This window comes from Peromyscus eremicus, chromosome 18, assembly GCF_949786415.1.
Source record: "Peromyscus eremicus chromosome 18, PerEre_H2_v1, whole genome shotgun sequence".
Classification (NCBI taxonomy): Eukaryota; Metazoa; Chordata; class Mammalia; order Rodentia; family Cricetidae; genus Peromyscus; species Peromyscus eremicus.
In genome coordinates this window covers 34,121,955-34,144,389 of record NC_081434.1, presented here as the reverse complement: position 1 = coordinate 34,144,389, position 22,435 = coordinate 34,121,955, and the positions used below count along the sequence as shown (strand labels likewise).

General features: G+C 43.3%; 1 protein-coding gene across 1 annotated transcript in view; it reads right to left on the bottom strand.

Annotated features, from left to right (window-relative positions):
• Positions 1-22,435, bottom strand: part of Cfap54 (cilia and flagella associated protein 54) — a 299,598-nt gene that overhangs the window by 133,129 nt on the left and 144,034 nt on the right. The window contains exons 40-45 of the mRNA XM_059245690.1: positions 12,407-12,559; positions 10,567-10,761; positions 8,665-8,752; positions 8,151-8,360; positions 5,271-5,337; positions 2,347-2,529 (exon numbers count right to left, since the gene is read on the bottom strand). Coding sequence (XP_059101673.1) covers positions 2,347-2,529; positions 5,271-5,337; positions 8,151-8,360; positions 8,665-8,752; positions 10,567-10,761; positions 12,407-12,559 — 896 coding nt within the window. The remainder of the gene's footprint in view (positions 1-2,346; positions 2,530-5,270; positions 5,338-8,150; positions 8,361-8,664; positions 8,753-10,566; positions 10,762-12,406; positions 12,560-22,435) is intronic.

Genomic DNA, 22,435 nt, shown 5'->3' with positions numbered 1-22,435 from the left:
AAAGTCTCATTTCTTTTCGAGCACAGTGCTATCTATTATATATGACTATGGGAGGCGGCTAGGGTTTCCCCGTGGGATGGTAGCATGTCCCAATCCAGAAGTGAACTGCGCTACAGGAAGCAGAGTAGTATTTGATTAGGTTTTTTTCTTTTTTTTAGTAAACAATTCCTTGCCAAATCTGCCCAGTGTTGAACGTCCTCATCACTCTCTTCATTTTACTGCATAGTTTTATCATTTATCAACTTATATCCGTGGCGATAGATATTTTTCATATAAGAAGAGAGTTGCATTGAGAAGAACGAGTACACCATGAGAATAGAAAACATGTATATGAAAAAGGGAGGAGATGTGGAAGTTGTTGAAGAGCTGGAAGAGGCAGAAAAGGAGAAAGAATTGCTACCAAAAGCAGACGTGAAAGGGAGTAGACACTTCAAAAACAGACAGAAGAGCATACAAAAAAAGAAGAGATGAGGCAGGGAAAATCAAAATGGCCAGAGTCTAGAGCATATTAGTTTATTTCTAAGTGCATTCAACTTCCGATTTGTGATATACACTTTGATGGGCTGTATTCAGACTTGGGGGTTCTGGAGACAGTGAGGAATGATTGACTGCCTTTTATCTCACCATTAGAGTTTGCTGCTCTTCAATGCATCTTTGACAGAGAAGAGACGGGATGTGATAGAAGCGAAACTCATCTCAAGGTTTGGACATTGACAAGAACTATGCCTTAACTCTGTGAGTCTTAAATGCCCCGGATTCCTGTTTGACATCAGCGAGGCATTCTAGTTGGTCTCAGCAAATGTCTTGAGAGAAAGAAGAATGAAGGAAGAGAGTATGAAAAAAGACAATAATCCAATAGATATGTAATGCGAATAAAAATGTCAACAAGAGACTATGGATGAACACAGTTTTGGAAGTACAGGGAAGAATCTGGAGCATGCATGCTTTACAAGTTGTAGTAGAACTAACTAAATACACACCAGTGAAATTTGGAAAGTAGACATTAAGTCAGGAAATACATCACAGTGAATTAAGAGGCTTTAAAAGGCGGGGAGGAGTAGAACACACGTGATATAAAGTTGAAGGGGAAGGTTCAGGTAAAGAGTTTAAAGCAGGCCAGGCGGTGGTGGCGCACGCCTTTAATCCCAGCACTCGGTAGGCAGAGCCAGGCGGATCTCTGTGAGTTCAAGGCCAGCCTGGTCTACAGAGTGAGATCCAGGAAAGGTGCAATGCTACACAGAGAAACCCTGTCTCAAAAAAAACAAAAAAAAAAAAGTTTAAAGCAGGTAAGGAGAAGAGAGAGATTGGGGAGATGAGGATGAGGAGAAGGGTCAAATATAATTAAGATTAGATGAAAAATCCATAAGAAAACATGACACTTGGTAAACTAATTTCAAAAGTAATGATAAACGATTTTTAATGGAGGTGGCCTATGTGGGCAGACAAAGTTCTTCCAGATGCCATAGGTTACTAAGTGACAATCCTAGTGCAGAGGAAGGCTACCCCCCTTAGGAGACTACAGAAGGTTCCCTATGGCCCCCAAAACAATACAGGCAGTTTTCATTACATTGGTTGCCCACCAGAAGTAGATGGTGAGACCCTATTGATTAAGATTTTTGCAGAGAACAAAGGTAACTGCAGAGACTTATAACCGGTCAAAGTCTTGAGGAAAAATGACAGCTCAAGACTTAGGTATAAATAGGACATCTGTCTCCTCCAGAGTTCAGAGACCATTATGGAGGAGAGGACAGAAAGAATGTAAGAGTCATAGGACAGGGTAGAGGGTTATGGAATGTTGTCTTCTGGGCATGAGGTGGCCATGGCACTCTTAACACACTGCAGCTAGGATTACCTGTATAAACCTGCACACGATTCAACCCAGCAACAGCATGGCATGGCATGGGAAGAGACGTACGAGGCCTCACTTATCCCTGAAGATTTATAGGCAGCTAGGGGTAGCTAGGACAGGAGGGTCTCACAAGACCCTAAGGATCAAATGATGGTTAAGTGTAGGGCAGGGACATTTCCTTTGGCCATGTAAACACTGTTAAGGTTCCCACACTCCTATAAATCACCTCTCACCACTGTTCCTTTAAGCGACCCTAATAGAACTCATTGAGTCATCAAAAAACAAAACAAAACAAAAAACATAAAACTAGAAGGGGTACTAGCTGGGAAGAGAGGATCCCAGAGAGTAGGAGATAAGAGGCACTAATGTGGGAGATGAATATGATCAAAACACATTATGAAAATGTCATAATAAAAAACATTATTGCATGGAAGGTAATTCATGATACTAACAACATTTAAAAAAAAAAAGCGTGGTTGATTTTACAGATCACTCACTGTGAGGTTGTACTTAGTGTAGTGCAGTTCACGGATGATGTAGTATAGAGTTGCAATAACACTGGAGATGTCAGCCCTGTATTTATCTGTGAAGAGTTCGATGCCTGGGAGGAGCTGAGTGATTTCGTACTGAGCATAGCTACGTTCAGCTTTGGGATGTGGGAGTGTAGTACGGAGCAGACTCTGGAAAAATGAAAAACAGTGAAATGAAGAGCCACGATCTCACCTGCACCGATGAAATGAGCAAGTGAAAACAGGTGCCTGCACCTTCCTGAAGGGCTTCGTGTGTGCTCTGTGTACTGCCCGTCACAATAAACGGTGCTTATTAATATTATCGTCATTATCGATTCCAAACACTGTTTTCACTCCAGGTGGGCTTTATAAATTCCATTATAATAGTATACTTACAGTTTTCAGAGAAAATATCACTATATTATCATTTGGTGATGCCTGCGTTGGGTGTTTCTGGTAAATTCTGTACAAATATTATCTCACTTAATTCTCAACTAACCTACTCTTAGAACAAAGGATTGTTATTTCACAAATGGTACCAGTAAGGCTTAAACAATTAACTTATATGAGTTTACACAGTTAATGATAGAATAAAAAGATTCCAAGTCATGTCTATTTAACTCACAGCACTATGATATTTGAGTATGTCAAGTTATAGATAGGTAAGATGGACTTGAAGTCTAAACCAGGCAGAGGAGATTCTAAACCAGTATCTCTTATGTAACTCATGTGACCAGCAGTATGCAATATGTTAGGAAAGCAAGACCTATTTATAAAACCAAATTTTATATTTGGAAATATTTATTTGATTATTTTAATATGTAACCATTTGTTGAAGACAAAACATTATGAAATTACTTTAATGCATATTATCCAGGAAGATTTTTCAATTGGATCACTTAGTAACATTATAAGGCATCCAATTTTCAAAGATGAATACAGCTGTTAGAAATTCTAAGGTCTCTTCCTTGGCTTTGTAAAACCACTTTTAAAATCAGCAGGCTTCTCCCCCTCCCTGAGAACTAGCTGTTATAGTACTGGAACATGCCATGAAAGCTTCCAAGGGAGGTAAGCAACCAACATTCCTACCTGGCTATGACACAACTACAATAATGACCAGCATGGCACAATACACTCAGGGGTGGAATAGTGGCATTTCTATCTTGGCAGTAACCAACGGTTCCCTTAATTGTACTTAAGGCCTGCTCAAGAAGAGGAAAATCAAAGTTATGCCTGGTACTGGAAACCTAGTCAAATACTCAGAGCTGGTGAGGTCATGATCTTAGAGGAGAACCTACTACTGCCACGTTACTACGTCAGCATCATCCCTAAGCATTATATTTATCCTCATACCCATAGAAGAGTGTAGCTCTCAGCCTGACAGAAACCATTACATAAGACCACAACTTGTCAAAATGCAGATAACCACTGATAATAGGGTGCCGATGGATACATCTACAACACAACCCCTGCACAGAAGGCTCAGGAACATTGAGGGAGAGAGGGACAGAAAGATTGTAAGAGCCAGAGCACCAGGAGCACTGCTGTGAGATCGAATCCCTAGAAATGACAGGGAAGCAACACCCATGATACCTGAACAAGCTGCCCAGCAGGACCAGAGCGAGAACACCACCAACAGACATGCTAACATGGATGGAGGAAATCTCTCAGGATCCCACCTGTAGACAAAGAACTACAGGCAACGAAGAAATGCTGAGAGTGGGAGAAACTGTCTTCCCCAAGGATGAGTCCAATTTGTTATGACGAGTCTAATTTGTTACCCAAAACCAAGTGGTCAGTCTTGAAACCACATACATACAAATAACACTAAAGGGATTTAGTAGGCTATAGTCTTATGTTTAGGCATATATGTGTAACATTATCAATGAAATAAAAAGAAGCCGTGAATTTAAGAGGTACGGGGGGGGGGGTGTAATTTGGGAGAGATTGGCGCTAAGAAAGAGAGGGAGGAAAATGATAAAAATTTTCAACTAATTAAAAAATTGACCAGCTTCTAAAATAAATCTCACAGGCTAATGTTTATTTTAGGTGTAGCATTACTAATATAGTAATATTTAATATCACACTAAACAAAAAGTTAACCATTTTTAATAGTACACTTTCTAGAACATAAATGTATAAGCAAGGAACCAAACAAGCAGCTAAGGCTGCAGCATGGGGGTCAGAGCCAGGCCATCAATCCCAACGCTCTTCACGTCTCTCGCTTCCCTTTCAAGCCACACATATTGGAATGTGAGGAAAGTGTAAAGTCTGGCCTCCAACTCGAAGAAGCCTTTCCCAAAGAAGTTATCTATCCAGATTCTGGAAGCCATCCGCGGACTGTGGTGCACGCAGCAAGGGCATCTCTCCATCCATCAACACCAAGAGGACCTCTGGCAGACTGCAAAGGCCCTGGTTATATCCCGACTCTCTGATGTCTCATGTTTCAGGGGAAAGCATCTTTCTTCTCTAGTGAGACATCCTGAGGAGCACACACACTCCTGTAGCCTTAGATCACTTTATCACTGGCCTGTACTTTACGGTACTCTCCCAGGCAGCTGAGCATAACCTTATTTAACAGAGAGGAGGGAAGCCCTGGCAACCATGTGAGTCAAGCAGACTGGCACTATACCGACAACCAAAAGGTATCCTACTAGACACAGGAAGCTCAGTTTCCCTGTGTATAAAACTGTGTCCATCAGAGGAAAAAGGAGACAGAAACGAGATGGTCCCATTAGCAGGGAAGGAAGGTGCCAGCCACTTGCCGCCAACGCAGGAAAGATGAGCTTGTGGGTTTCAGTAGGAGCTCGTGCTATTTTTCTACCTGCGGCTTTAATGCTCTGGATGAACCGCATCTGTTTATGATTACATAAATGACTGCCTCACTCCAGTAAACATACATAAGCCGTTACCTGAAAAAGCAGTGCAGACAGGATGCAAGCGTTGATTCTCTTCTTAACATTTGCGGTCTTAATAAACCTAAATAATGATAAAAAAAAAGCCAATTAGTAGACAACATTCCACAGTTTGGATATGCATATGTTTGAAAGTGTGTCTAGAACCCAGGAAACACTAGGGGACAAAAACATGCAAGAAAACTTAAGGAAAAGTAAAGAAGAAGATGAAAAATTACCCTAGATCCTACCACTGGGATCTATCATCACACACACAGAAACAAAAGCATGTTCATATTAAGATTAAAATTATACCATAGACACTATAGATTCAATACATATTACATAAGCCACTTTTCTATTCATGGACTTAACATTGTTACTTTAAAGAATTATAGTGTTTCATTGTGTAGATGTATCCTATTTAAACATATCAACTTCAACTTGGGTTTTCTTCCACTGCTAAGACAAATGTAAGTAAAATTATGAGTGCTTATTTTATTAATTCCACCATGTAAATCCCTAGAATTCCCAAAATTTTGGCCAAAAAAAAAAAAAGAGGAATAAGAAGGTTTTATGTGAGTGTGGTTGAGTAATTGCCCTCAAAGGCTGGGGCCATAGGGTATGTTGCCATTCACCACATTAAGCCTTTCCAGCCAAAATGGAAATCATGCCTCTCCACTATGATTGTTTCCTCTTATGTCCCTTGGAGGAGTTTGTGTTTTCTTTATGTGACACTTGCAACCAGCCATTGCAGCTATAAACCAGATTACTTTCTCTTAAATCTTACTTAGATGAATAAGACCAGGCAGCTGGATAGGCTGTAGGGACAATACAGGTCATCTGTGTGGGTGCCAGAGGTGGGACTCTGCGCTCAACAGTGTCATCTGCTCTGAGAATATGAGACTATATAGTCCCTGTAGCCTCAGTCTCCTCTGGGAGACTTACAGCTTACAGCTAGGAACAGGAAATGACTTTCTTGCTTGAAATCACTAGGTAATAATTTCAGAGGCTCCAAGCTGAGGTGCCCTCAGCAATGATTGTCTCTTCCCGTGTGCCAATCTTCCTCTCTTTTCTAGGTCTCACTCCATGCTTTACCAAGTCCTAAGTCTGCTGTAGATGTATATATGTGTGTGTTCATGTGTATATGTGTTTAAATGTGTATGTATGTATCTGTTTGGCTTTAGTCCGAGGATAAGATCCTTCCCACAAAGTCAAAATTGACAGATGTTCTTTCATGTTTAATACTTTTAGAGAAATACATTACTTCCTCTACTTCCAAAAGTGCCAATTTTGTGAAAGTTTAAAGAAGTTTTGTCATTTAATATGCCATATAATTCAAAATACAGTGTGGAGTTTTCTTTATCATGCCCTGCAGTGAACTAAAGTAGTGACTGGAGAAAGGGTACCTCTTTTAACTCCGGACTTTTGGAATTTCCTACAGTTATTATGTGAGATGTTAACTGTACACAAAGCATTGTGATAAACATTTATGTGTGGCAGGCTGAATCAAGGCCCAAAAGACACTTGTACCCTAATCCCAAGAACCTGGGAAAGTACCTTTTATGGCAAGAGTCTATGCAGATGCAATTAGATTAAGGACCTTGAGATGGGGTAAATATCCGCAATTGTCCTCACAGGTCCAGTGGAGCCATAGTGGTACTTGAAAGAGAAGGACCAGAAGGCCCGAGGAGCAGAAATGTGAGGGTGGAAGTAAAGGTCAGGAGAGGTGGAGCCAGAGTGAGGGGACGGGGACAGAAACGGTGGAAAGTAGACGGCCGATGTTAAAACTTCAGGAGGGTCTGTGAGCCATGGAGCAAAAGCAGATCCTAAAGCAGCAAAGGTCCAGGGTACAGACTCTGCCCTACTGTTTGCAGAGGAGGCATAACCCCACAACACCCTGACTTCAGGACTTTCGAACTTCCTAACTGTAAGATGATAAATGTGTGCAGAGGTTGGGGCTGTCACTCAGTGGTCATTGCTTGCCTAGTGTGTGAGGAGCCCGGGGTTAATCCTTAGCACCACAAAGCAACAGAAATTTGTTTTGCTTAAAAAAGAAAAAAAAAAAAAACCTGGAGCAACTTGTAACGGCAGTGGTAAGGAACAAATGCTACTGTGTGATAGACTGGGAGGTGTGCTGTGGTAAAACTCCTGGTAACCTCAGAACGTGAGTACCCTGGAGATGGGGTCTTTAAAGGGGCACTCAATGACAATGGTGGCATAGGTCAGGGATGGACCCTAGTCCAGTATGATTTGTGTCCTCCTAAGGAGAGAAGATTTAAATACAGGCAGATTCAGAGAGAACACCATGTGAAGACGCAGAGAAAAGTGACCACCTACAAGCCACAAGGGAGGTCTCAGCCTCTAACTCTATAATATGACAGATGTCTGTAGCTTGAGGCCACCCATCCGTGCTACTGTTGTGGCAAACCAAGCTCGCTAGTCCAGTGGGTTGTGTGAGTCTCCCCAACCAGTCTTTACACGAGGATGCTGAATCTCAGAGGACAGATAACACCCTGAGGACACAGGGTTCCTGGGATGCTCTCAAACCTGGCCTGGGTAGCCAGCCTGCATGCTATCCTCCTGCCCCACACCGATGACTCCCTGTACTCATTCATTATTTACGTACTACTGAAAGCCAACTCCATGCCAGACACTTGGGATGATGATGATGCATCAATACAGAAAGAAAAGGTCTGTGCTCAGGTGAGACTCATCTCCTGGGGGCAGAAATGCCACAGGAGAGGACAGTCCAGTAAGTAAAAATATCACGGCATGAAATTGCATTGCCCTGTAGATGGGCATAACCATAGAGGAGGCGTAGATGGGCATAACAACCATAGAGGTGGCGAAGGTGGGTGGTGGCCGGCACATGGCCCATCCCATGCCCATACTCACTGTGCTATCTTTGCTGCGATCACTGCCCCTTGCACACACCCCCAAATGCCAAGCTTTGACAGAAACTCTTCACTGTAGTCTTTGAAATCAGGAGGTGAACAGCTGTTGGTGGCACTGCGGAGGGGGGTGCCAAATTCCTTCCAGGTGTGCAGCGCATCTGGCTTCCTGAATATGTCATCGAGAGCTTGACACCAACACTTAAAAGCAGCCCTGAGATGGAAACAGAGCACGGAGTGGGGTGTCCTCTGAGGCCAGTAATGAAAGCAGTCCCCGCCCCCCCTTCCCCACCAGGAGGAAAAGCAAGCAGCCCGAGGATGTGGCCACTGCAAATATTAGAGGATAAAACCACAGTGTTTGTCCCCTGTAGAACCTGTCTCAGGTCACGTGACGAATAAAGCGATTCCATGCAATATTATTGTAGAACTAGCGTTTATGGAAGAAAATATTTTTCCTAATTAAAAAAGAAATCAAACAAACAAAAAATGTGTGTCTTGGCTAACTTCCAAAGCACTACCTTTTCTTCTCTGCGAAGATGAAGAGATTTCCGAGTGCATGCAACACCTGGACTTTAAGGCTCCTTTGGTTGCTGGCTTGGAGAACATCTGTATTTTTAATCAAGTCCAAGAACAAATGTCAGCGCTAAGAAAAATATTTCCTTTATATTTGCAAGAATATTTTCAACCGCATTATTTCTTAACTGTGTAGACAGCAGCGAGAAAAGCTTCAAGTTAATAGTGTTTTCAAATGTCACACGCTATATATACCCAGAGAGAGAGCAAACGAGGTTCTGTTTGAACACCGGAGAACGGGAGATTGAGTCTAATGCCCCAGAAACAAAGAGGCCCCATGGAGAATGCGCAGTGAAGCCGTGCAGGCAGAGCTGGTTAACGAGACTTAGGGCGGAGTGGGGGGAGGCTACAGCTATGAGGAGGGGTGGTTGGAGTTTGACTTTCCAAAGAAAGTGAGTGCACTGGGACCCTCAAGAGGGAGGTAGTGCCTAAATTCTAGAGGTCCCAGAATGCCACTTGGAGAGGTGGCTATCACACACACAAGACAGGAAGGTCCCAAGAGTTGGTTTTCAGCAGAGAGCTGACGAGATCCTAGCAGATCCGATTTTTTCCTTTCCTAGATGCAGGGTGGTGGGGAATATTTTTTATCATGCACTTTTTGGCTTTCTAATAAATGCATAGGTAATTAGGCTTGTCTAACCAGAAGAAACGAACCGACAAGGCAGGAATTTCTAAGGTGGGCAGCCCTCTCTCCTAGAGGGCATTTCTGAGACCTAAGGCATGGTTCTGTGCGCCGTCACGAGGCAGCATCACCTGGAATGCTGCAGGTAACAAGCAGGGAGGCAGGATGCTCTGCAGAAACTTGCGCCACAGTGACCAAGAAAAGTAAGATCCCTGTTCATGAAGGCCAATATCTAACTTCGTTTTATAGGGTTTTGTTTTGTTTTTTTACGGATATTTTTGTCATATTTCTAATTGCCCTGAATTTTCCAGAAATATAACCATTGCAGTGTTTGGTTTTGTTCAGAACTTGATTCACCAATACAGCACACCTGGGTCAATCTACACCCATCATCTTGGCAATTCCTATTTGAGATGGTAGCAGCTGCCTGGTGCACTTTCTCATTTATATATTAAACCATAGAATCTAATTATAGAGCAATCTTGTATTCCTCCTTATTTTATCTTTACAGCTCTGTACTGAATATTCAGAAATCATGTATCCCAAACAACATATGAACGACAGATTTTATTTTAGGAAGTAAAGGGAGAGTTATAAGATGTCTGTTGCAAAGGGGGCTGTCCCTGGGCACACAATATGGATGAAGAACACACTATTGGATTTTTAGAAAAGCCACATCTAAGAGAAAGATGTGAAAAATGAGGTTATCTAAGGCAGAGCAGAAGTATTTGCCAATGTCACCATACTCCCAAGAGGCTCACAGTTCCACCAAGAGAACTGGGCAGAGGAGTGGCCTACAGTCTTACAGTGGTCACAGCCAGGTGAGTAACAGCAGGAGGCCAGAGGCATCTTCTATCTCTAGAATGTTCTATCATAGCCTAAAAGACTGTGATGAACAGACCGTACATTCGAGTTCTTTCATTGTTCTTAAATTTTTTTAATTCACTTATTAGTGTTGGGGGGGTGGTTGCAGGTGGGCACATCCTGTGGCACACACGTCAAGGTCAGAGGACAACTTTGTGGAATCGGTTCACTCCTTCCACCTTGACATGGGTCCTGAGGACTGAACTAAAGTCTCCACTCTTGTGCACCAAGCACTTTTACTGGCTGAGTATCTTGTCTCTACAGCCCTCATCCTACTTTTAAAGGTAACCTTTCAGGACCAGAGGTCATCTCATGCTGACACTGAGGGCCACACTGAGAGTTCGTAACGGGTTAGCCTTACCGATAGTTTGGTAATGGGAAGAAATCACCAGCCCTAGCTGGGAGTAGGGAAGTTTGCTTTTCTCCACGGAGCTGAAAACTCGGAAGTTTTCCTGAGAAAGGTCAGGGGGTATCGGCATGTGCATCTCCTCTGTTCCCAGGCAGAAGTCCACCTTTCCTGAGGAGAACTGCGGATTGTTTGCCCCTCCTTTGTCTCCTGAGAGTATGGGTGGAAAACGGGAAACGTTAAGTAGAGAAAGAGGGAAAAGACAAAAATGTAAAGGAATGCCAAGGGAGAGGAAAGGACAGGCTTTTATATACACATTTCCACAGTCAGAGGGATGCAGTTTTCTTAGCATCTGGGGTCCAGGATTTATACTGGAGTTAGCAGCTGTTTAAGTGGATGGGCTCTGTACTTTCATGTTTCAGGAAAAGCACTACTGAGGGGCAGCCAGCCAGACTACGACACTACAGAAGGACAGGCAGCCAGCCAGACTAAGACACTACAGAAGGACAGGCAGACAGGTTAAGGCACTACAGAAGGACAGGCAGACAGCCTAAGGCACTACAGAAGGACAGGCAGACAGCCTAAGGCACTACAGAAGGACAGGCAGACAGCCTAAGGCACTACAAAAGGACATACAGACAAGCTAAAGCTGAGCTAGTACTCTGCCTCTTTTGCAAGCTGGGGGTGAGGGAAGTCATAGGGCTTGAGTATGCCTTCTGAAAAACAGTTCCCCATAGTTGAGATTTTAGTTCACCTCTGGGACAGAAAGCTCTTGGAGAGAAGCAACATGTTTGTAGCTCTGACCTGAGACAGGAAGAAAGGAATGGAGAAAAATCTATCTTGTTAGAAGATCAGAGAACACACGGAAAAAATGGGCCAGGGAAGCAATGTGGAGGAGCCAAGGGAAAAGCTGTGATCCAGGGGGGCTGCAGTCCACAACCTGAGGGCTAGGGATGAACTACTGAGAATGTTCCGGTATCGGGTGAGCCTCAGGGTGAGCTGGGAGAACTGTTCTGAGGAGTTTCCCTTGATTTTGTAACTCATGTCCTCATGCACCAATAACGTATCTAGAAATCGGAAGGTGTAAATACGATAGGGAGAATTAATTTAGCATACTCCCCAGAGCTCATCAATGAAGCTAGGCTGGCTGGCCAGTGAGCACCAGGGAACCACTGTCTCGACTGTGGTGTTGAGCGGGCTTGGTTTTACATGGCCTCGAGAGATGAAGCCCAGGTCTTGATACTTGGACGACAAGCACTTTGTCACTGAACTATCCCCAGCATCTAGACCTCGTCTTCACTCACCCCTCCTAACAGTCCTCCCCTGTTCCTTTCCCTGGCCCCCTTTCTCCCCTCCAAAGACTCCCTTCTACCTTCATGCCACACAAACCTTCTCGCTCTTTCTTCCTCCCTCTCCCAGTCCCTGTAAAAGAAATTTTAAGGATGCTTATTTTTTAAGTCCATCTATTTCTTTGAGACTGATAAGTGGTACCTGGTAAAAGGTTCTGCTTAACTTGGGATGAGTCAGTCGTCTCTCAAAGGATGGTTATCAGAGCTCTACACCTGCAAGGAAAGCTCCAAGAACTCCGAGGCACAGAACCAAAACTTTAATAGACACCATTTTGCTTTATGTCTCCCGTATTCCAGGAAGCTGGCTAGTTGAGCAGAAAGTTTAAAGGCAGGTCGGGTGTCTTGGTTGGAGTAAAGTGTATGAGAGAGATGATGAAATCTGCTAGACAAGATGGGAAAGGCTGCCAGGGGAGAAGCATGTTGCCACGAGAAGATTGTGAGGCCAGAACATTCTGCAGGATGGTTCCCCATGTAAGTCCAGATCACGGGACAGAATAGACCTTTACCTTGTGTCTGTGCAATAAGTAATGAAAGCAGCTTTCTGCTGTGTCGGACTGATCTGTTATGATACTTGGACTTTTCCAGGCTCTCTCGAAAGCATCTCAAAGTGTCTGTCACATCCACGGGCACACAGACAAGCTGTTTGGCCTGATTATGTTCTGAAACAGAGGAAAACATTAGGGATGAATTACGACACAATCCCACAAGTCCCAAGGCAGGTCTAGTTCAGAGACCTTCTTGGCTTGGACCAGATGCTGCTGAACTCAAGGGCCCCCGGTCTGTAGCAGGCATTTGACGCATAGATGAATTTTGTCTTTTAGCATATTTCAAAGCTCTATTTTTTAGAGAAAAGTTTTAAACTTTTTTTATTCTTAAGAAATGCAAATAACTTTAGATCTTGCCAATTTTCCTTATGAAGACTCCTACTTTTTCATTTAAAAAAATGAAACAACCCACTCCTTTTCAACAACCTCTTCAAAGCCCAGGTGCTTTGGGGAACAGACGAAAGGAAGCAACAAAAAAAATCTTGGAGATTGGCAGCCGATCTCAGAAGGGAAGAGAAAGGCGGGTCCTGAGAGAGGACAAGCAGCTGAGGCCATGTGTGGGGCTGGATCAGGTGCTCTGGCATGTGCCAGGAAGGGGAGCCCGCCGGGGAGTTGCTCCTAGGCCTCTGGGCAGTGAGGGTGGTCCAGGAATTGGACTGGGCTGCAGGTGAGCTGCACACAGACCAGATAAGGCCTGGAGGAGAGGGGACTTGCAGGATTCCGCACTGGACAGCTCAAAGATTTACTTCTTCAATAAGCTGAACAAGTAGAATGTCCCAGTAAGAATTTAAGGTCTTGATAATGTAGCCACTTCCTAGTTAATAGAACACTAAGAGGTTAAAGGGTGTGGCCTCATCCATAAGAAGTGTCCCGTCGAGCTGATGAGATAAGGCTTTCCAGCACAAGAGAATTAAAGTCACATTTGCAGAGAGAATCTGATTAAATGACAAAAGGAGAGAAATAAAGAAGACAGAAATAAAGAGGGGCAGAAAAGGGTACACTGATATCTCTCCAGCCCTAATAAGTCTAATAAGTTACTGTGATTGATTGACTCCTAAAAACAGCCATGAGGGGTATAGACCATTATTACCCTTATCTTACAGATGAGGAAAATAAGCCATGAAGGGGTCTGCCAGATCAGCATCATAACCAGGAATTCGGGGCAGGGGTGTTCCTGAGAACACAGAGACATCTTGTGCCAGCATTGGGACACACAGGCAGGAGGGATGGTGTGGAGTTCCAGACACTGTGCGCAGACTTGGCCATCCTGTTGAACAAAAGAGTCTGCTCCAGCCCTCAAGCTTGCATTAAAGGAGATGTCTTTATTTTCTCCAATGGAGAACCAGGAACATGCTTCCAGCAGGACTTGCACCTATGGACAGGTATCTTAGAAGGGTAGGTTCCAGCTGTGTTCATGCAGGAGTGCCCCAGAGAGAGGCAGTGGCTAGGAGACTGTTTCTCCTACAACATAAACACTGTGTGACTTCACTTGACTGAGGTTTGTTTTTGCAGTGGCTACTAGGGAGCTGCTGGAGGTAACAGGAATGGTCAGTGGCCTCCATGGTAAAAGAATCATCAAGGGGGCACCTCCGTCTCCATCCTTTCAGAGCAGGCTACTTACTGCCCACTCCGAGGAAAATAAAGAATCAAAGCAAGCCAGGGAGATTTGGAAAATATCCATCCAGTCCCTACACCAGTGCCCACCTGCTCACTGAGACCTTCGCTCTAGCAATTCTCAACTGCCCCCTCCTTCAAAGTATCCATTTTCTCCTCCGTACAATCATTCCCAACAGTGTATTTTGCTGTTATTTCTCCCATCTTTAAAAAAGAAAAAGATCTCTCTCTTGACTCATTTCCCCTCCGGCTCTCATCCTATTTCTCCATTCTACTTTATACCAAAATCTCCCCAAATGTTGTCTGCACTCACTGTTTTCTATTCCTTCTTAAATCAGATGTCTCTCCTCTCTGGAACAAAAGTCCCTCCCCACCTAATTGATCACTCATTCTGGTTCTCTCAACCCAACCTCTTGATCCTGGCAGCTCAGGCCTCAGTCCTTAGATGCCTTTCTTTCCTTCTTAATTTACACTTACCCCATAAAGATCATCCCTGGTCTTGTGTTTAAATATCAGTGTTCTGTTGGTTCCCAAATTTTTATCTCTGGCCCCAACCACCGCCCAAAACTCTCACTCATCTATCTAAAGCTGCACATAGCTGTGAGGTTGACAACTCAATCCTAACATGTCCCCAGCTGACATGATCCCAGACGACTTCCTAACACACACACACACACACACACACACACACACACACACACACACACATTCGTGCATACATGCAGGCACATGCTTGTCTACTCCTTCCAATCTTTCCCATCTCAGTAGAGAAAGGCTCCATCTTTATAGATGTTCAACCAAAAGGTAGAATTGTCTTTAACTCTTCTCCTTTCAGGTTCCAAATAAATTCCATAGCAAGTCATAGAGAATTGTCCTTCAGAAAATACATAAAGTCCACCATCTCTCAAAGACTCTTCTCCACTTCCGCTACGTCTGGACCCTACTACCTCCTTTGGAATTAAAACAATTGTCCTATTGTTTTAAAGGAAATTGGCTTCCCCTTCTACCCCAGCCATGCCTACTATATGCTCCAACACCACAGCAAGCTTTCTCAAATGTAGTAGACCTTCCTTTGTGGGACCACCAGCTCCCCAAGAGTAACATGGGGACTTAATATTAATTATGAAAGCTTGGCCTTTAGTTTAGGCTATTTCCCAGATAGCTCTTGTAACTTAATTAGCCTGCTTTTATTAATCTCCATTTTGCCACGTGGCTTGGTTACCTCTCCTCCGTACCATATGTCTGACTTGCTCCGCATCTTCCTGGCGTCTCTTTCCTCTCTTCTTCCCAGAGTCCTCTCTTTCTCCCTGGAAGTCCCGCCTATTCTCGCCTGCCTAGCTATTGGCCATTCAGCTTTTTTTAAACCAATCACAATGGCACATCTCCATACAGTGTAAACAAATATCCCACAACACAATAGTTTCTGGAAGATTCCTTTTAAAATGTAAATTCTCTTGTGTCGCTCCTTGCCACAAACCCTTCTTCTGCTCCCTCTATCACCTATAGAAAACACCAGAATTCTTAGAACAGCCTATCTGAACTTGTGGGAACTGGACCCTCAGCTGCTGCCTGCTTCCTCCTCTTCTGTCCTTCCCTCCCTTCTACAGACATGCTGCCAGTCCTCAGGCTTAACACAATTGACTCACTTTGGTCCCAAACAATCTTCTCTCAGATATCCTGTGCCTTGCTTCTAAATTCCTTGAGGTTATTGTGTAGCTGTTAACTTCTCAGGGAGGCCTTCATTTATCACCCTCCTTAAAATGGAAGCATTTCTCCTCCCAGACCATCCCCACATTACTATGATCCTCTGACATGTTGAGCCTTACTTACTTACTGGGTGTCTCCACTAGGATGAAGTTCATTGAAGACAAAGTCTTTGTGCATTTAGTCCACTACTCATCCCTAGAACCTGCTACCTGTTACATGATCCATGTCAGAGAATTCTGTTAACAAATTAATGACTGCGGATCTTCAAAGTTGAACGGCTTGGGCATGTTTTATAAATAATCTCTTTTGTAGGCTAATGTCCATGATTCTGCCTCGGCGCCCCACTTCTGTATTCTCTTCAAAACACACCCTGTATTCCTCACACCCTACCCTGAACACCTCTCCCCTTATTTACAACCCCGTCAAGTTTGTAGATTGCTAGTGGGTTTTGTTTTGTTTTGTTTTGTTTTTCCTTGTAAGAAGTCATTAGCTTCTAGTTCTATCTTCTTCTGCTAAGAGACTGAGGTCAGAGAAAGAAGATAAACAAATGCCTCAGGAAAAAGTCTGGCTACCATAATAAAGTACCATAGACCACATGACCTATAAGCAAAAGAAACTTACCTTTCATAGATGTGAAGGCTAAGGTTCTCAGACCAAGGTGCCAACATGCTCAAGTTTTGGTGAGGGCCTTCACTTCTGATTGCTGACAGCTACCTTCAAACAGCATCCCTTTCACATCACAAAAAGAGGCCTAGAGCACTCTCCTGTGCTTCCTTCAAAGAATACAATCCCACTCATGAGGATTCTACCCTTGCGACCTACTCACCTCTTAAAGGCTCCACTTCTAATATCACATTGGAACTAGAATTACAGCACATGAATTTTAAAGGGCCAGAAACATTTGGCCCATAACAAGCCAAGAGAAAGGAAGAAGGCTAAAAAAAATCCCACGTATTAGTGAGAGACACACCCATGAAATATCAATAAGACCTGAATAATTCCAACACCAATTAACAACCCAAATGGATGGACTCCATCCCTAGATGAGGAGTTACAGAAAATTAACAACAGTTTGAGATGCAGGGAGGAGGGAGTGAGTCTTCCCCAGGACTAATCACCTCCCAGCCCTAAGAACATATAACACAAACAAGCAACACTAAATTACTCAACAGGTTGTATTTATATCTTTATTTGTTTATATCTGTATGTGTATGTGTGAAGATAGTAATTAAAGAAAAGAGGTAATAAACTTAAGATAGGGGGATAGAGAAGGGGTTGGAGGGAGGGGAAATGATGTAACGCTTTAATTTTTAAAATAAATAAAATAATATGAGAGGGAGTTGCTTTCTCCAGGCTTAGTTTGAAAAGATCCATTAAAATTTGTTGATAGCATTCACCTCAGAGATTCATTGTTTTGGGAAGTATCTGTTGTAGGGTAGGCATTTGCTTTATGGAGACTCACATCACCACTGCCATGTATACAGTTTTTTAAAACAGGCTTGTATCACATCACAACACTTTGCAATGTGATGATAGTCCCACAAGCTTACATCATCCAATGGCATTAGGCATCTTTGTTTACTCTTGGCATACCAATGAAACTGCCCAGCCACTCCCTTCTCATAATGTATCCCTGTTGTGAAGAGTCATATAGCTGTATATGGAGCACTTGTGCATACTGGGCATCACGTGAGGCACTGAAGAGATACAAGTGAACAGAACATGGAACTGACTGTCATACAATTGATATTCCATGCTAAACCTTGAAAATGTATTAAAATAAATGGCCTGAATGAGACCACCCTGCTGCTCATGAGTCTTTATGGAACCTCTATTGATAGCTGACACCTCTTTTTATTTTCCTAAATGTTCTTTTATTTTTATTTCCTTTTTCTTTCTTTAGAGTTTTAGCACACCTTTTCCCTTGTGTGGTGGTGATATAACTGTTTCTGTCTCTATGAGATACAACAAAGAAGAAAGGAAAATCATGAGTCCCAGGCTAACCCCCATGGGTCTATATCAAGGGGATTGCACTTCAGATTTTTCCATGGATCATTCCAGGAGGTATTTCAAAGTCAGTAATAGTATTTCAATAGTTTGACATCAATAAGGAGGAAGAGTCATGTAAGGGGTGGGCTGCTATGCATTTCACTGTACCCACATCTAAAGAAAATGCTAATCATACCCAAGTATTGGGTCTACCAAGGAAGAAACCTAGAGAGAAAGATGAAGTCTGCTTTCCACACAGTTGATCACATCCACCCCAATGCCCAGAGACATTAAAAAAAAAAAATCCTGTCAAAGCTGAAAATTTTAGCACACCTGAGAACAGACTAGCCCTATCTGAGAATTTAAATATCCAATCAGATCAAGACTCAAGATAGAGGTCCTGGACAGGATGCAAAAAATTTCAATAAAAGGTACATCTAAGGTTATCTCCCAGATAGAGCTTAATGATCAGACAAGCTACTCATCCACACAAGAACAACCTATAAAACAAGTTAGTCTCACTTCTTCAAATCCTGCTGAGATTATACCAAATTACATATGAATTGGTAAACAGTTGAAGGGAGAATAAGATTTTGTTAAATAATGAGAACACCAAATGTTTCTAGGCTCTGGGGCATCACAGTATCTGTTATGAAGAATTTAAACACATTACCACCAAATGTTTTTATGACACAAAAAATTCTGAGGTCCTAAAGCAATCATCTGGTGTGGAATCTGTCACGAGTGGACTCTGCCTTATAAAAAAAATTACAAGCATTTCATAGAGACATACCCAAGGCCCAACATAGTTATAAACATGTTAATGGGCTGAGTTCAGGATACTGAGAAAATTTCATCATCTTAAACCCAAAAGTAGAGGTCAAAGATGTTTCTAGCTATACAGGTCCCAGATTCTTACCAAGAGGTTCAAGACAGAAGCCAAGTTTATAATAACTCAATAGAAAACCTGTACGTGTGCTGGGTCACCTAGAATTACCATCCCACCATAATAATTCAGAATAAAGTATTTTCCTCATATGACCGCTGAAAAATATCAACTTCTTTCCTGAGTGCTGTATGTTTATAAATGACTGTAATCTAAAGTATACAACGCCAACTGGGATTGATAGCTCAGCAGAATATTTGTGGATGGAATAATTATTCACATTATTATTATTATTATTATTATTATTATTATTATTCAGGCTAGGGCTTGAATTAAAAAAATCCCTCTACTCAGTAGTAATGTTTAATTTCCTTATCTAAAATGTGAACATAACAATATCTACCTCCCAAGACCATGAAAATTAAAGAATCTTACAGAGTTCCAGCTCAGTATTACCATTGCCATATAATATTTTCAAACTTGTATTTCTTCAATAGAATATTCCTATTCTAATCACAGCTCAAACAGCACATACTTCCAACACAGTTGTAAATCAAAGGGGCACTGTACACTGGCTTCACCTGCCTTCCCTTTGGCCCCTCACCCACTCCTAACTGCCTACATAAATACAGTTTCATAGGAGGCAGCCAAAGTACTTTCCAGACTCACCACATCCATCACCAATTAGCATCTTCTGGCTTACAGGGATACAATCTCCCCACTATGCTGCTCTTCCCCCATTGATGGGCATCATCGTTTTGATTACCACCATGCTTGGCACATTTTCTCATGGTTGTAGCTATTCTTTATAGAACGGAAAACATAGTAGCAACTGTATTTGAGTAAGGAGCCTAAGACAGGGAGCATCCATCCCCCAAGGTCTGTAGACAAATCCAAGTAAAGAAAGGAAGACCACTCCTTGATGGGAGCAGTCATGTGTGACTACAAGGTGGTCCTCCAAGTGAGTATGGAAGCTGAGGGATGAGCATCTCAGGAAACCACCTGAAGTCATAGTCACCACCAGCATCCTCTAGCCTCCACAATGCTCTGCAAATACTTCCTGTCTCTCCTACTCCCCTCTTTCAGACTGTCCACTCTTTTGTATTTCTCCTGAAACCTCTGGTCTTAGTAACCTTGGCTATGCTCTAAACCCTCATCACTGAAAAAGTCCCTCCTACCCAACAAGAGTGCCTTCAACTTCCAGCATTATAAACCTTCCGGCATCAAGATTAATTTCTCATCCTTCCTTTCTACCTTAGCAGAAGGAGCACCCCCATGCTCCTCTCAGCATCCCAGTCTCTGCCTTCATTCTCCTCAAGGTCCTCGCTCTGTCCAAAGCCATTCTCTATGGTTGCAAGGCTCTCCTTCTCTGATGGCTCTTTCCACATGGACACACTTCTTCCAATAGAAAGCACACATAAAATGAGACAGAAGGCCAGAAGGTGGTAGAGCATTTGCCGAGCATGTGCAAGCCCTACCCTCAAGCCCCAGGCTTTCTGAAAGGCAATTCATTACCCACCGAATCCCTGCAGATGTGGCTCAGCACTGCTACCCCCACAACACAAATATTCCCACTGTCCTCATCGTTTCCAGTCACAAAGCCATCCACTCAGCAAACAGCCATACATTAAGCACTGCCATTCTGGTTACATCAGTGACCACAACAAAGACTCCTGCCTTCACCGAGCTTGCATTGTATCAAGGGAGCCCGGCAACCAATAAACGCAACACAAATCCTAAAATATGTGCCGTGACTGATGGTAAGAAGAGCTTCATGAGACTTTGCACAGTGCTGGGTAAAGGAACTGGGAGGAGCAGTTTCAGTCGGAATGGTCAGGACAAGCCTCCTTTAAGAAATGAGATGCAGTGAGCTGGCCTTTTGGAGCCCTCTACCTATGGTGGAACACCTCCTACAGCCTGGAGGCAGGTGGAGACTCTTGGACCTGCCTCTACTGAATGTACCATGCTCTGCTGCCTCCCCATGGGAGGCCTTACTTTCTTTTAGGAGGGCATGGGGGAGGAGAGGTTGGGAAGGGAGTCTGGAGGGGCAGGAGGAGGGAAGAAGAGGATCTGTGATTGCTATGGAAAATGAATAAAAAAAATTCTTAATTAAAAAAAAAGAAATGAGGGCTGGAGAGATGGCTCAGAGGTTAAGAGCAGTAACTGTTCTTCCAGAGGTCCTGAGTTCAATTCCCAGCAACCACATGGTGGCTCACAACCATCTATAATGACATCTGGTGCCCTCTTCTGGTGTGAAGGCATACATGCAGGCAGGACACTGTATACATAATAAATAAATCTAAAAAAAAAAAAAGAAAAAGAAAAAGAAATGAGATTCAGGACTTAGAGGAGGAGAGGGGTTTGCAGTCAGACACCTTGGTGTGGGATCATGGAAACAACTAGAAGAAGGCAAAGATATGAAAGCAAAAAGCCACTAGCAATGGCCACCAGATTGCAATACTCCTCACCCTAAAGAGATTTACAGTTGCACACTGATTTTTGCACAGATGCTCTGTGAATATTCGCTTACAGCTATCTAATACACTTGGTTTATTGTTACCATTCTTCGGACTAGAAGAAATGGGATGTGATAAATCATACAGTGGTCCTTAAACCTGCAATTAGAAAGTGACCTATGTTATGTCTGCTGACATCCCACTGCCCAAAGTATATGACCATACTTCAAAGGAAGCACGTCTGATTCTACTTGACTTGGAGAGTCAGAGTTCAGGGGCCCAGTGACTATCCTGGATGCAAGCCAAGGAAGAACATACTGTGAGTGAAGTATGGACACAGACTGGGAGGGGGAGTGGAAAATCTTAGAATAGGGCACACAAGGTCAAGGGGAGGGAGAAAGGAAGAGAGAGAGAGAGAGAGAGAGAGAGAGAGAGAGAGAGAGAGAGAGAGAGAGAGAGAGATCAAGAACAAGAAATATGGGCAGGGTATTGTAATTAAGTAAATAAACGAAGCTAGGGGCTGGAGAGATGGGTTGGCAGTTAAGAGCACTTGTTCTTGCAGAGGACCTGGGTTGGGTTCCCAGCACCCACAACCATCTTCAACTCCAGTTCCAGGGGATCCGACACCTTCTTCTTGCCTCCGTGGGCACCAAGAATACACAGGGTGCACATACATACATTCAGGCAAAAGACTTATACACATGAAACAAGAAAATCTTTAAGAAGTTAAAAATAAATGAACTAATGAGCCTAAGCAGTGCCCTTAGCACAAAGCATATGGTACATGAACATGCCGTCTGTCGAGGCTGTGCTCACTCCATGTCTATCAGACAAACTCCCCAGACTGCAGCATCCGAGTCCTGTGTCCTGGCACAGAAGTTGTGTCAAGGTGGCTGCTTCATCGTCCTATCAGCAGCTCAATGGTCAACCTTGCTGAATGAGGACACAGAGGCAATAGACAGACCTTTCTTATGGAGAGCTCATGAGATGTGGGAGCGATCTGTCACTGTTGGATAGGCACACCATGCTGTAACTGACATTGCTTCCTAAATGTGATAGCCTCAGGTCTATATTCCACAGAGCTCTCCATGACTCCAACTACCACCAAGATATTGATGACTAAATAGTTCTCCAAACCAGCTTACTCTGAACATCAAATTAGTACATCCAACCACCTACCCAATACCACTCCTTAGTTATCTGCCAGCCATCTACCCCATGCCTCTCCCCAGGTATCCACCAACCATCTACCCCATGCCTGTCCCCAGGCATCCACCACTCATCTACCCCATGCCTCTCCCTAGGTATTCACCAATCATCTACCCTACACTTCTCCCC